General features: G+C 36.0%; 1 protein-coding gene across 1 annotated transcript; it reads right to left on the minus strand.

Annotated features, from left to right (window-relative positions):
- Positions 1-2,544: 2,544 nt before the first annotated feature.
- LOC138862382 (octapeptide-repeat protein T2-like) lies at positions 2,545-13,291 on the minus strand. Its single transcript, XM_070124127.1, has 2 exons — positions 13,161-13,291; positions 2,545-3,070 (listed from the first exon to the last, which is right to left on the minus strand). Exons 1-2 carry the CDS (start codon positions 13,289-13,291, stop codon positions 2,545-2,547), a joined length of 657 nt encoding a protein of 218 aa, XP_069980228.1.
- Positions 13,292-13,635: the final 344 nt, after the last annotated feature.

A 13,635-nucleotide genomic window follows, 5' to 3' on the forward strand; every position in this document is an offset into this window, starting at 1 on the left:
CTTCCTTCCTTCTCCTTCCTTCTTTCCTTCTCCCTTCCTCCTCTCCCTCGTTTATACATACACGACCCCTGTCCCTAAGACAAACAGAACCCACCCTTATTCCCAGCTGGCAAAAAGGCGAGAGCGAGGCTAACGAGGGAGGGCAGCCCAGGTAATTAATGAGTGTGACTTCAAAAGCACAGGTGTCAAAAAACAGGTGAGAGTGATGGGGGACAAATGCATCGAAGCAGGAGTGAAGGCTGGGTGGATCAGGAAGGAGGGAAGAGAGGGAGGGGAGGGAAGGAAGAGGGCAGAAGGGGAAGGAGGGAAAGAAGGGAAGGGGATGGGAAGGAGGGGAGGGGAAGGGAAGAGGGAAAGAAGGGGAAGGGGAGCAGGAAGGGAGGGGAGGGGAAGGGAAGAGGGAAAGGAAGGGGAAGGGGATGGGAAGGAGGGAGGGGAAGGGAGGGGTGGGAAGGATAGGAGGGGAAGGGGAAGAGGGGGACGGGGAAGGGAAGAGGGAAGGAGGGAAGGAGGGGAAGGAGGGAAAAGGTAGGGGAGGGGGAAGGGGAAGAGGAAGAGGAAGGAGGGAGAAGAGGGGGAAAGCACGGGTCAGGCAGATCAGGAAGAGGGGGAGGAAGGAGGGAGAAGAAAAGGGAAAGAAGGGGGAGGGGGTAGAGAGGAGGAAGGAGAAGGAGGTGGGGATGTGAGGGAGGGGGAGGGAGAAGGGAGGGGGGGGGAGAGGGGGAAGGAAGTGAGGTTGAGAAATTTGTAATCAAGGAGCAGCTGCGCCCACACTTATTTGCCTGAGATGAGATGCATGTCGGGGAGGAGGAGGAGGAGATGAGGAGGTGGAGTGAGGAGGAATGGAGAGAACTAGAGGCAAAAAGGGATATGAGTGAGATAGATGAGCATGTGAGTGAGATATGTGATGTGTGAGGATATGAGATTTATGACGATATAAAGTTGGCATAGTCGAGGAGAAGAGTGAGAAAAAGAAGACTGTAAAAGAATATACATTAATAAATAATACATCTAAAAAGGTTAATATTAAATTATGAAAAATGGAATATATACAAAATTATTATTAATATAAAAATAGGATTAAATAAAAATATTATTATTTATTAAGTTTTATATTTATTTATCAAATGACTATCATTATTTTCATTTATATATTTAATATATTAGTCACTACTGTTACTTAATAATATTAATAATAAATTAATAATAAAAATTATATTAATGATATATTAATAACGATTATCATCATTATTATTATAATATAATATATTATTAATAATAACCTTATGAATAATAATAATAATATTTATTATATTAATAAGAATTAATATTTGATAATTATAAATAATTAATTAAATAATAGAATTAATAATAATAATAATATTAAATAATAATAAAATAAATGAATAATAGAAATATTATAATGTAGATTATAATAATATATTATAATAATAAATTAATTTATCAATAATTTATGATTATAATATTAATTGAATAATAATAAAGAATGAAGGAATACATACATTGATAAAGATGTATTAGTGTAAATATTAATAATAAAAAAATATTGAAGAAAGAATCATATCAATATTAATAAAATAAAATAAAAGAATTTAATATATGAATATAATAATGATAATTATAATAATAATAACAAATAACAATATTAATGTTTAATAAGACTTTCCCTTTTCCTCTCCTTCACTTTCCTTCCTCTACCCTTCCTTTCCTTCTGAATTCTTCCTTCTTTTCGCAAAAATAATACATTAATAATAATAATAATAATAAATAAATAAATGAATAAGTGTGGCAATTAAATAAGAAATAAATGAAGAATATAAAAATAAAATAAATAAATAAACAAACAAATAAATAAGTAAAAATCAAATAACTAACAATAAAAATGAATAAACTCCATTATGCTGAAACCTGATGTCTGGTGAAGCTAACCGATTCGCTCATGATACCTGGCGCCATAGTGATAAGGTTGTCGTTTCATCAAATGATCCTGATGGTTTTGGGTGGGAATGGCGCTATTACTGGCTGTGGATATGGGTCATGTGTGGTGGGCAGCATGTTTATATATGTTATATTATATATATATATATATATATATATATATATATATATATATATACATGTACAGTATATGTGAATATATGTTTGTGTGTATGTATGTGTGTGGTATATATAGGTGGGGAGTAAATGTGTGTGTAGTGTGGGGTATGTGTGTGTGTGTGTGTGTGTGTGTGTGTGTGTGTGTGTGTGTGTGTGTGTGTGTGTGTGTGTGTGTGTGTGTGTGTGTGTATGTGTGTATGTGTGTGTGTGTGTGTGTGTGTGTGTGTGTGTGTGTGTGTGTGTGTGTGTGTGTGTGTGTGTGTGTGTGTGTGTGTGTATGTGTGTGTGTGTGCGTGCGTGCTTCCGTGCGTCCGTCCGTGTACCTACCCGTTCACCCCCCTCCCCCTCCTCCTCATGAAATAACATGCAGCCCCATCCATCCCCTCCAATTTAAGGACCAAAATCCCCATCAACTTATCCATGACATTATACGCCTCGACGCCAAATCGACGTAGAGTCACGCCCTGAGTCACGCCCTGAGTCACGTCCTAAGTCACGCCCTGAATCACGTCCTAAGTCACGCCCTGAGTCACGGCCAAAGTCACGCCCTGAGTCACGCCTTAAGTCACGCCCTGAGTCACGCCCTAATTCACGCCCTAAGTCACGTCCTGAGTCACGCCCTAAGTCACGCCCTGAGTCACGCCCTAAGTCACGCCCTGAGTCACGCCCTAAGTCACGCCCTGAGTCACGGCCAAAGTCACGCCTTGAGTCACGCCCTAGGTCACGGCCAAAGTCACGCCCTGAGTCACGCCCAAAGTCACGGCCAAAGTCACGCCCTGAGTCACGGCCAAAGTCACGTCTTGAGTCACGCCCTAGGTCACGGCCAAAGTCACGCCCTAAGTCACGGCCAAAGTCACGCCCTGAGTCACGCCCTAAGTCACGCCCTGAGTCACGCCCTGAGTCACGGAGCGAAGGCAGGCAGAGGGCGTGGAGGAGCTTGAGATTGCAGGACCTGTTTCAAACGAGGAATTTTAAATGTGAATAAATGCTGGAACATATATAGACACACACACACACACACACACACACACACACACACACACACACACACACACACACACATATATATATATATATATATATATATATATATATATATATATATATATACATATATATAATATATATTTGTTTACCACAATCTCTCACTCACTCATTGCTTGCCTTCCTCTTCCACTCTTTCTCTTTCTTTCTTCTTTCTCCTCCTCCTCCTTCCTGTTTCCTTCCACTCCTGCTCTCTCCTCTCCTTCTCCTTCTCTCACTCTACCTCTCTCTTCCTTCCTTCCGCCTTCCTTCCTTCCTTCTTCTTCTTCCTTTCCTTTCCTTCTTCCTTCCTTTCCTTCCTTCCTCTTCTTCCCTTTCCTTTCCTTCTGCCTTCCTCTTTCCTTCCTTTTCCCTTCTCTTTCTCTCTTCCTTCTCCTTCCTTCCTTTCTCCTTTCTCCTTTTCTCTCTCTCCTCTCTTGTCCTCTTCTCCTCCCCTCTACCTCTCCATCTCCATCTCCATCTCCTTTTCTCCACCTTCCTTCACCTCTTCTCTTTCTCTCTTTCTTCCCCCACCTCCTCCTCCTCCCTTTCCTCCTCCTCCTCTTTCTTCTTTCCTCCTCCCACCCTCCCCCTTTTCCCTCTTCTTCCTTCCCTTTTCCTCCTCCTTATCCCCATCTTCCCCCACTCCCCCTTTCCTTCCTCCTTCCTTGCCCAGACCAGCGCCCCTCCCTCGTAGTGCCAACTTCCCCAGAGTCACTGCACCCTCCAGAATGCCTTGCTTCACCCTTCACTCCTCACCAGAACCGGGAGGGGGTGTGGGGTGTGTGGGGGGTGGAGGGTGGAGGGGGTGGATCATGGAGGGAGGGGTGTGTGGGGTAAAGAGGGGGAAGGGCTCATCACTCCTTCACTGCCAGAACCGGGAGGGGGTGTGTTGGTGTGTGGGAGGTGGAGGGTGGGGTGTGTGGGGGTGCTGGGGGGAGGGGAGGGGGAGCGGCCTACACTGACCCTGCGGTTCTTTCCTGAAATCTCGTGATGAGGTTATCTTGAAGGGAAGACGTCGACCTGTGTAGACTTCTTGGTGCGCTTGCTGTTGTTGTTGTTGGTGGTGTTACAGTTGTGGTGTTGTTTTGTTGGTGCGGATTTTGTTGTTGTACTTGTGGTGGTGGTGGTGGTGGTTTTCGATTTTGTTGTTGTGTTGGTGTTGTTGATTTTGTTGTTGTTGTTGGTGGTGGTGGTGGTGGTTGATTTTGTTGTTGTTGTTGGTGGTGGTAGTTGTGTTGTTGTTGTTGCTGTTGTTGTTGTGGTTGTTTTGTTGATGGTGGTGGTGTTGTAGTTGTGGTGGTGGTTGTGTTGTTGCGCTGGTGGTGCAGGTGTTGTGGTTTGGCTGTGGCTGCTATGTGTAAGGGTGATAGTGGTGGCGATATTGCTTGCTGCGCCATGATGCTGTTGTTCTTTCTCTCTATCTTTGTCGAATGGTATCTCTTTCTCCCTCTTTCTGTTCCCTTTCTCTCACCCTTCCCCTCCTCGTCTCCTTCTTTACTCGCTTTTCTCTCCCTTCCCATTCTTCATCTTCATCTCCCTCTCCCCCTCCCTTCCCAGTTTTTTTCCCCTCTTCTCTCTTTTCCCTTCTCTCTTCTCTCTCCCACCCCACTCCACTTGTTCCCACTCCCAATTTACCTACCCTACTCCTGACTACCCTACCCTACCCTACTCCTACCCATTCACTCATCAATTCTACCTGCTCCTACTCCTACCCTACTCCTACTTACCTGACGATTTTACTCTTATTCATCTGATTTTTTCATCTTCCGTTTTCTGCCTCAAGGTCTTCCTTCCTCTCGCTTCGCTGGGTTTATTATGCGTCGGATCCTCCTAGTGTTTACAGTTAGAAACTGCGTTTCATCTTGACCGACAGAGAGGAGGGAGGAAGAGAGGGGAGAGGTGGAGGAGGGAGGGGGAGGAAGGGGAGGGGGGATGAAGGAGAAGCGAGAGAGGAGAAAGAGGGGGGAGGGAGGAGGAAGGAGGGAGGAGGAAGGAGGGATGAGGAAGGGTGAGGGAGGAGGAGGGAGGGGGGAGGGGAGAGAGAAGAACGGGAACGAGTAGGCAAAGGAGACGAAAGGGAAGAGAGAAGGAGGAGAGAGAGAGAGGGAGAGGGAGAAGAGGAACAAAGAGGGAGGGAGAGAAGGGGGGAAAGATAAGAATGAGGAGGGGAGAGGGAGGAGAAGGGAGGGGAGAAAGGGGAAAGTGGGAGAGGAGAGGGAGCAGAAAGAGGGAGAAAAGAAGAAGAAAAGAAAGAGAGAAGGAGAGAGGGTAGATAAAAGTAAGGAAGAGAAAGGCAGAGGAAGAGACAAGAGAAGAAATGAGAAGAGGGTGAAGAGAGAAGAAGTAGAAGTAGAAGAGAGAAAAAAAAAGAGAGAGGAGAGTAAGGAAAAACAAGAAAGAAAAAAACAATAAACAAAAAAACAAACGAAAAGAAAAGAGAATCGAGAAGCGCATTCGGAGAAGAGAAGAGAGAAATTTAAGAGAGGAATAAGAAAGAGAAAGAATAAAACAGCAGAAACAGAGAGAGAGAGAAGAGCGAAAGAGGGCGGAATGCATATAAATATAAATGGCGATGCTTAAAGAATCAAAGAGAGTTAAAAGTCCAGGGAAATCTGGAATTATCATTCAATTTCCTTTTCAGATTAAAAAGAAAGTAGGGTGATTAGAAAATATGAATTCATTTTAAATCTAAAATTTGACAAAGAATAAATTATATCTCATCGATAACAATGATGATGATTGATGGTATATAGATTATTTATTGACACTATGATGAATGATGATGATGGTGATAATGATGATGATGATGATAATGATGATGATGGTGGTGGTGATGGTGATGCTGATGGTGATAATGATGATGATGGTAATAATGATGATGGTGATAATGATGATGATAATGGTGGTGATGATGATGATAGTGATGATGATGGTGATGATGATGGTGATAATGTTGATGATGATGCTAATAATGATGATGACTATGATTATCTCTCACCAATAACAATAATAAGGATGATAATGATAATACCAATAACAATGGTAATAATGACGACAATAACAATAATAATAATTAAAACAATAATTTAACAATAACAATAATAATGATGATAATGATAATAACAATAACAATGGTAATAATGACGACAATAATAATAATAACAATAATCAAAACAATAATAATTAAAACTCACCTCGCAAACAAACACACCAAAAGCCAAAAACAAACTCAAAACAAGAAGAACAAAAACAAACAAACTTAAGACAAGAACAAAAACAAACTTAAGACAAGAACAAAAACAAACAAACTTAAGACAAGAACAAAAACAAACAAACTTAAGACAAGAACAAAAACAAACAAACTTAAGACAAGAACAAAAACAAACAAACTTAAGACAAGAACAAAAACAAACAAACCTTAAAACAAGAACAAAAACAAACAAACTTAAGACAAGAACAACAAAAACAAACAACAAAAACAAACAAACTCAAGACAAGAACAACAAAAACAAACAAATTAAGACAAGAAATAAACAAAACAAATCAATGACAAGAACAAAAACAAACAAACTTATGACAAGAACAAAAACAAATTAAACTTGTAAGACAAGAACAAAACAAACAAACCTTAAAAATGAACAAACAAACAAACTCAAAACAAGAAACAACAAAAACAAACAAACTCAAAAACAAGAACAACAAAAACAAACAAACTCAAGACAAGAACAACAAAAACAAACAACAAAAACAAACAAATCAGAGGCAAGAAATTCCCCCAAAGAGACGCGAAGGCAAACTCCGAGACCAAGAAACAAACACAAAAAGAAAAAAAAGAGAAAAGAGAAGAAGGAAAAAAGTGTATGATATATGTCTTAAAAACACAAGAGATGATGGAGATATATACATGTTTATATATATGTATATATATTTATATATATATATATGTACATGTATATGTATATATATATATATATATATATATATATATATATATATATATATATAAAGGTTATGTATATATATATATATATATATATATATATATATATATATATATATATATATATATATATATATATATAAAGAGATCTCAGAGAAAGAGAGAGACTGAGAAAGAAAGAGAGAGAGAGGAGATTCAGAGAAAGAGAGGAGAGAGAGAGAGAGATTCAGCAGAGACAGAGAGAGAGAGATTCAGAGAAAGAGAGAGAGAGAGAGAGATTCAGAGAAAGAGAGAGAGAGAGAGAGAGAGATTCAGAGAAAGAGAGAGAGAGACATTCACAGGTATAAAAGACAAATGTCATAGACTCTGAAAAGATAGAATAAAATAAGGTAAAGAAACAACTTAAAAAAAAAAACAAATCCCGGAGCATTGCAAGCACTCTTCAACATTGCACCGAAACTCCCACAATGTCATTAGTATTTCCAAGATGACAGCAACGAAATCTTAGACTGACTCTCATGACGGCAAAGGTAATCAAAGAGATGAACATTAATGGGGGTAATTAACGCTGTTTTTGGGGGTGTACTAAGGACTGGATTGAACACTAATGACGCTTAATTAGTGGTATGTGGTGTACTCTTAACTAACGAGTATTGCAATTCTTACTAATGATGGTAATTAGTCTTATGCTCGAGATTTAATGTGAAGATTCGAGCCTAAAGACAGTAATTAATTCCGATTTACAAATAACAATAATTAGTGACAAGTACTAATGGCAGTAATTAGCTTAATGAGAATCCTAATCAACGGAGCAGCTAGCTTAATTGACGTTAATGACTTACAAAATAATTATCTAAATACAAGGAAAGAAATGATAAGAAAACAGAAAACAGTGAGGTATTATTACTTAAATTGTAAATATTTTGGAGATAAGACAACGAGGAGATGGTTAATAATGCAGATAGCCAAAAATGGTAAACAAATCATGATAATGGTAAAAAAAAAGATGATGATGAAACTGAAGAAGCAAGAGAGCGATAGAGAGAGAGAGAAAGAAAGAGAGAGAGAGAAAAAGAGAAAGAAAAAGAGAGAAAGACAGGGAGAGGGAGAGAGAGGGAGGAGAGAGAGAGGAGCAGAGAGAGGGAGGAGGCAGAGAGATATGGTATATATATATATATATATATATATATATATATATATATATATATATATATATATATATATATATATATATATATATATATATATATATATAAGAAAGAAATAGAAAGAAGAATGTATGTTTTAGTGTTATATGAAACAAAAGAGAAAAGAAATAGAGAAAGAGAAAGATATAAGTAGAAAGAAATGGGACAGGTTACTGAGATAAAGTAACGAAGAATACATAGCAAAAGGCCACACAGAAGAAGGAAGGAGGAGAGAGAAACTCCATCAACACAGCAGAATCCTGGAGAAATCTTGTACAAACAAATGATGGGGAGAAATGAGAAAGGGAAGAAGACGAGATGAAAGGAAGAAGAAAAATAAACAGAGAGACAGGGATAGATAGAGGGAGGGAGGAGAGAGAGGGAGAGAAAGAGAGAGAGAGATATATATATATATATATATATATATATATATATATATATATATATATATATATATATATATATATATATATATTTATGTGATATGTAGATAAGACAGATGACTTGAGCTGGGACAAGATCGTTGAGGTTAAATATATGGTGTATATATATATAATTATGTATGTATAATTTATATATATACTAGCTATAGAAGATCAAGATAGATATATGAGAGATGACATAGAGAAATAGATAGAGAAAAGAGAGAGAAAGAGCTAGGGAGGTTATAGAGATCAAGAGAGACACGAAGAGAGAGAGCACGAAGAGACATACGTTTAATTTCTCCCAGAGCAGAGAGGAGACAAGATTATAGAGAGATATATATATATGTATAGAAGGGTAAAGTATATATATATATATATATACATAGGATATATATAGAGTATATGTGGGTAGACAAAAATATATATATATATTTAAATATATAAGAAATGTATATATATATGATTTAATAGGTGTATAAAATATATATTTAATGAGATATATTATATATGTTAGAGAAAAGAGAGAGACAGATGGTATAATAATAGAGAGGGAGAGAAGAGAGAGAGACAGAGAGAGAGAGAGAGACAGAGAGAGCGACAGAGAGAAAGCGATAAAGAGAGAAAGAGAGAGACAGAGACTGAGACAGAGAGAGAGACAGAGAGAGAGACAGAGAGAGAGAGAGACAGACAGAGAGAGAGAGAGACAGACAGAGAGAGAGAGAGAGACAGACAGAGAGAGAGGAGGAGTAGGAGGAGGAGGAGAAGGAGGAGGAGGAGGAGACAAGGCAATAAGGACTGAGAGGAGAAAGAAATTTTCAATAAAAGGCAAGACCAGAAAAAATTGACAAATGAATATACAAAGGAAGAGAGAGTGGGAGGGAGAGAAAGATAAGAGAGGTGGAAGGATAGGGCTAGATAGAAGAAGGAGGGAAGGAGGAAGGCGGGAAGGATGGAAGAGGGAGAGAGGGAAGGAGGAACTGTAGAAGGAGGAGGGAGCAGGGGGAACGAGGGGGGAAGAGAAGCAGAAGAAGAAGAAGATAAGAGCAGAGGGAGGGAGGAGGTGAAGTGAGCACCACCCCTAAAAAAAAAAACGTGAAAAAAAAAAGACAAAGCAAAGCAAAACTGAATCAAACAGAAATTTAACAACAAAGAAATGGTAGATATACAAAAGACAAAAAATACACAAGAATAATAATAAGGTAAGAGAAAATAACAAAGGAGGAAAGACAAAAAAATAATAACAATAATAATAAAAATAGAAAAAACAAGAGGAAAAGACAAGAAATAATAATGAATAAAAAAATAGAGAAAAAATAACAAGATAGAAAAGACAAAAATAATAACAATAATAATAAAAATAGAGAAAAATAACAAGACAGAAAAGACAAAAATAATAACAATAATAATAAAAATAGATATGAAAAAATGTAGATAGAAAAAGACATAAAAAAATAATAAATAATAATAATAAAATAATAGAGAAAATAAAAAGATACAAAAGACAAAAAATAATAACAATAATAATAAAAAATAGAAAAAAAGGATACAAAAGATGAAAAATAATAATTAATAATAATAAAAAATAGAGAAACAAGATAGAAAAGACAGAAATAATAACAACAATAATAAAAAAATAGAGAAAAAAATAACAAGATAGAAAGACAAAAATAATAATAATAAGACAAAAAATAGAAAATAACAAGACAGAAAAGACAAAATAGAATAATAATAATAATAAAAAATAGAGAAAAACAAGTGATAGAAAAGACAAAAATAACAATAACAAAAAATAGAGAAAAAATAACAAGATAATAAAAAGACAAAAAAAATAACAATAATAATACAAAATAGAAAAAGTAACAAGATAGAAAAGACAAAAATAATAACAATAATAATAAAAATAGAGAAAAAACTAAAAAGATGGAAAAGACAAAAATAATAACAATAATAATAAAATAGAGAAAATAAATAACAAGACAGAAAAGACAAAAATAATAACAATAATAATAAAAAAAAAAATAAGAAGACAGAAAGACAAAACATAATAAATAAATTAATAATAAAATAGAGAAAACAACAAGATAGAAAAGACAAAAATAATAAATAATAATAAAAAATAGAGAAAAAAACAAGATAGAAAAGACAAAACACACAACAATAATAATAAAAATAGAGAAAGAAATAACAAAGACAGAAAAGACAAGAAATAATAACAAGAATAATAAAAATAGAGAAAAAAAACAAGTCAGAAAGACAAAAAAATAATAATAACAATAATAAAAAATAGAGAAAGAAATAACAAGATGAAAAAGACAAGAAATAATAATAAGAATAATAACAAAAAATAGAGAGAAAAAAACAAATAAGACAGAAAGACAAAAATAATAACAATAATAATAAAAATAGAGAAAAAATAACAAGATACAAAAGACAAAAGTAATAAAAATAATAATAAAAATAGAAAAAATAGAAAAAGACAAAAAATAATAACAATAATAATAAAAAATAGAGAAAAAAAATAACAATATATAAAAAACAAAAAATAATAACAATAATAATAAAAAATAGAGAAAAAAACAACAAGACAAAAAAGACAAAAAATAATAACAGCCATTAGAAAAAGAATCAAAAAAAAAAAAAAATAGAAAAAAAAACCTTGAGCGGAGCCGACATCGGGGCGAGATTGAACCCCAACTTGAACCTCGAGCCCGACACAAGCCGTCAATAAGCAGGGCAATAAGGGCGGAAATACAACCGCCGATCGTTACGGGACGGAAGGCGAGAGACAACAACAACAACAACAACAACAACAACAACAGCAATACAACCGCCACCAACGAGATTCATTTGGACGGTGTTGCTACAACCGATAATGATAATATCACCAATAATAACGTTATCATCAACAACACCGTCGCCAACAACAACAATAGAACAATAACATCAACTGCAATAACAACAATAACAATAACATCATCACTCCCATCAACAACGATAACAACAACTACATCACCGCCACCAACAATTGCACCAGCATCACCACCACAACCACCACCAACAACAATACTGTAATAACATCAGCAACTTCAACTGCAACATCACCACCAATAACAGCAACAACGACGCTACCAACAATGATAACAACAATAACAATAACAACATCATTACCACCACCAGCAGCAACAACAATAACAATAACAATTACATCACCGCCAACAACAACAACAGCAGCACCAACATCACCACCACAACCACCACCACTGACAATTACAACAACGCCACTACCAACAATAACAATGACAACAACAGCACCAACATCACAACCACCACCAACAACAACCACATCACCACCACCACTACAACAACGCTACTACCAACAATAACAATGACAACAACAGCACCAACATCACAACCACAACTACCACCAACAACAAAGACGAAGAGAACAACAAACTCATTCCCGATATGGAAAAATACAGCAAATAATGATAAATAATTAATAACAACATGTTACAATTCAGATAAGATATAAAGTATTATTTGTAAAGAACTTATAGGTAAGGTATATAAAGATATATATGTATACATATATATATAGTATATATAATGTATGTATAAATAGTAATATATATATATATTAATATATATATAGGCATGTAATATATATATATATATATATATATATATATATATATATATATATATATATATATATATATATATATATATATATATATATATAATTCAAGATTTAATGACGTTTATATTCGGTTATTTTTAATGACCGATATTATGATTAATTAAAGTGGAATGAGATTAATCAAACTAACATCTTCATTATCATAATCGTTACCATTATCATCATAATTATAACAATGATGAAAATAATGATGATGGTGAATAATAATAAAGATAACGATAATAATAGAGAATAATATCAGCGATAAAGAAGGATTTTAATAAAACTTCAATTACTTTTTTTTTTTTTCATTTCATCAGTCGCGTGTGCAGGACATTCGGCTCTCCATATTGGCAGTCAACGGTGCCACTGACATCCTATAGTGCCACTAGCTATCAACACCGACTGTCAATAATACCACCGACAGGTAACAGTGCCGCTTACAGTTTAAAGTGCCACCGTTAGGGAACAGTGCCACCAACAATTCACAGTGCTACCAGTAGTTAACAGTGCCACAAATAGTTTACAGTGCCACCAACAGTTCACAATGCCACCAGTAGTTAACAGTGCCACAAACAGTTTACAGTACCACCATAGTTAACAGTGCCACCATTAGTTAACAGTGCCACCATTAGTTAACGGTGCCACAAACAATTCACAGTGCCACCATAGTTCACAATGCCACCATTAGTTAACAGTGCCACAAACAGTCCCCAGCGCCACCAACCAGATACCAAACCCCCCCCTCCTCACCCCACCCCACCCTTCCCCAACACCTGCCGCACCGGTGCCATTCGTACTCCCGCCGTCTCGCGAAGTTGGCACTCGAGGCACTGGCAGTAACGTGACGGAAGGAGGTCCTGACGCGGTCCCGAGATCGCCTCAACTCCGATTCTGTAAATGCAATGTCCTGCATTGCTGCTCTGCCTGCCTGAGGTGGAGGAGAGAGGAGGAATGAGGAGGAGGAGGAGAAAAGAGAGCGAGGATGATAGATAGATATATGTTTATGTTTAAAAGTAAAATTTAATATATATATATATAATATATATGATGATGAAAGAGATAAAAATATATATATAATAGTATATATATATATAAAAATATTAGTAGGGTATAGTAAAGAATAAATATATATAAATATATATATATATAGTGTATATATATGAGTGAATAGAAACAAATATACATAGAAATATCAAAACATATTCAAAGCACATATACAATGATAGAGAAGAGAAGGATGAGGACAAGATAGAGAGA

Source organism: Penaeus vannamei, chromosome 8, assembly GCF_042767895.1.
Source record: "Penaeus vannamei isolate JL-2024 chromosome 8, ASM4276789v1, whole genome shotgun sequence".
Taxonomy (NCBI): Eukaryota; Metazoa; Arthropoda; class Malacostraca; order Decapoda; family Penaeidae; genus Penaeus; species Penaeus vannamei.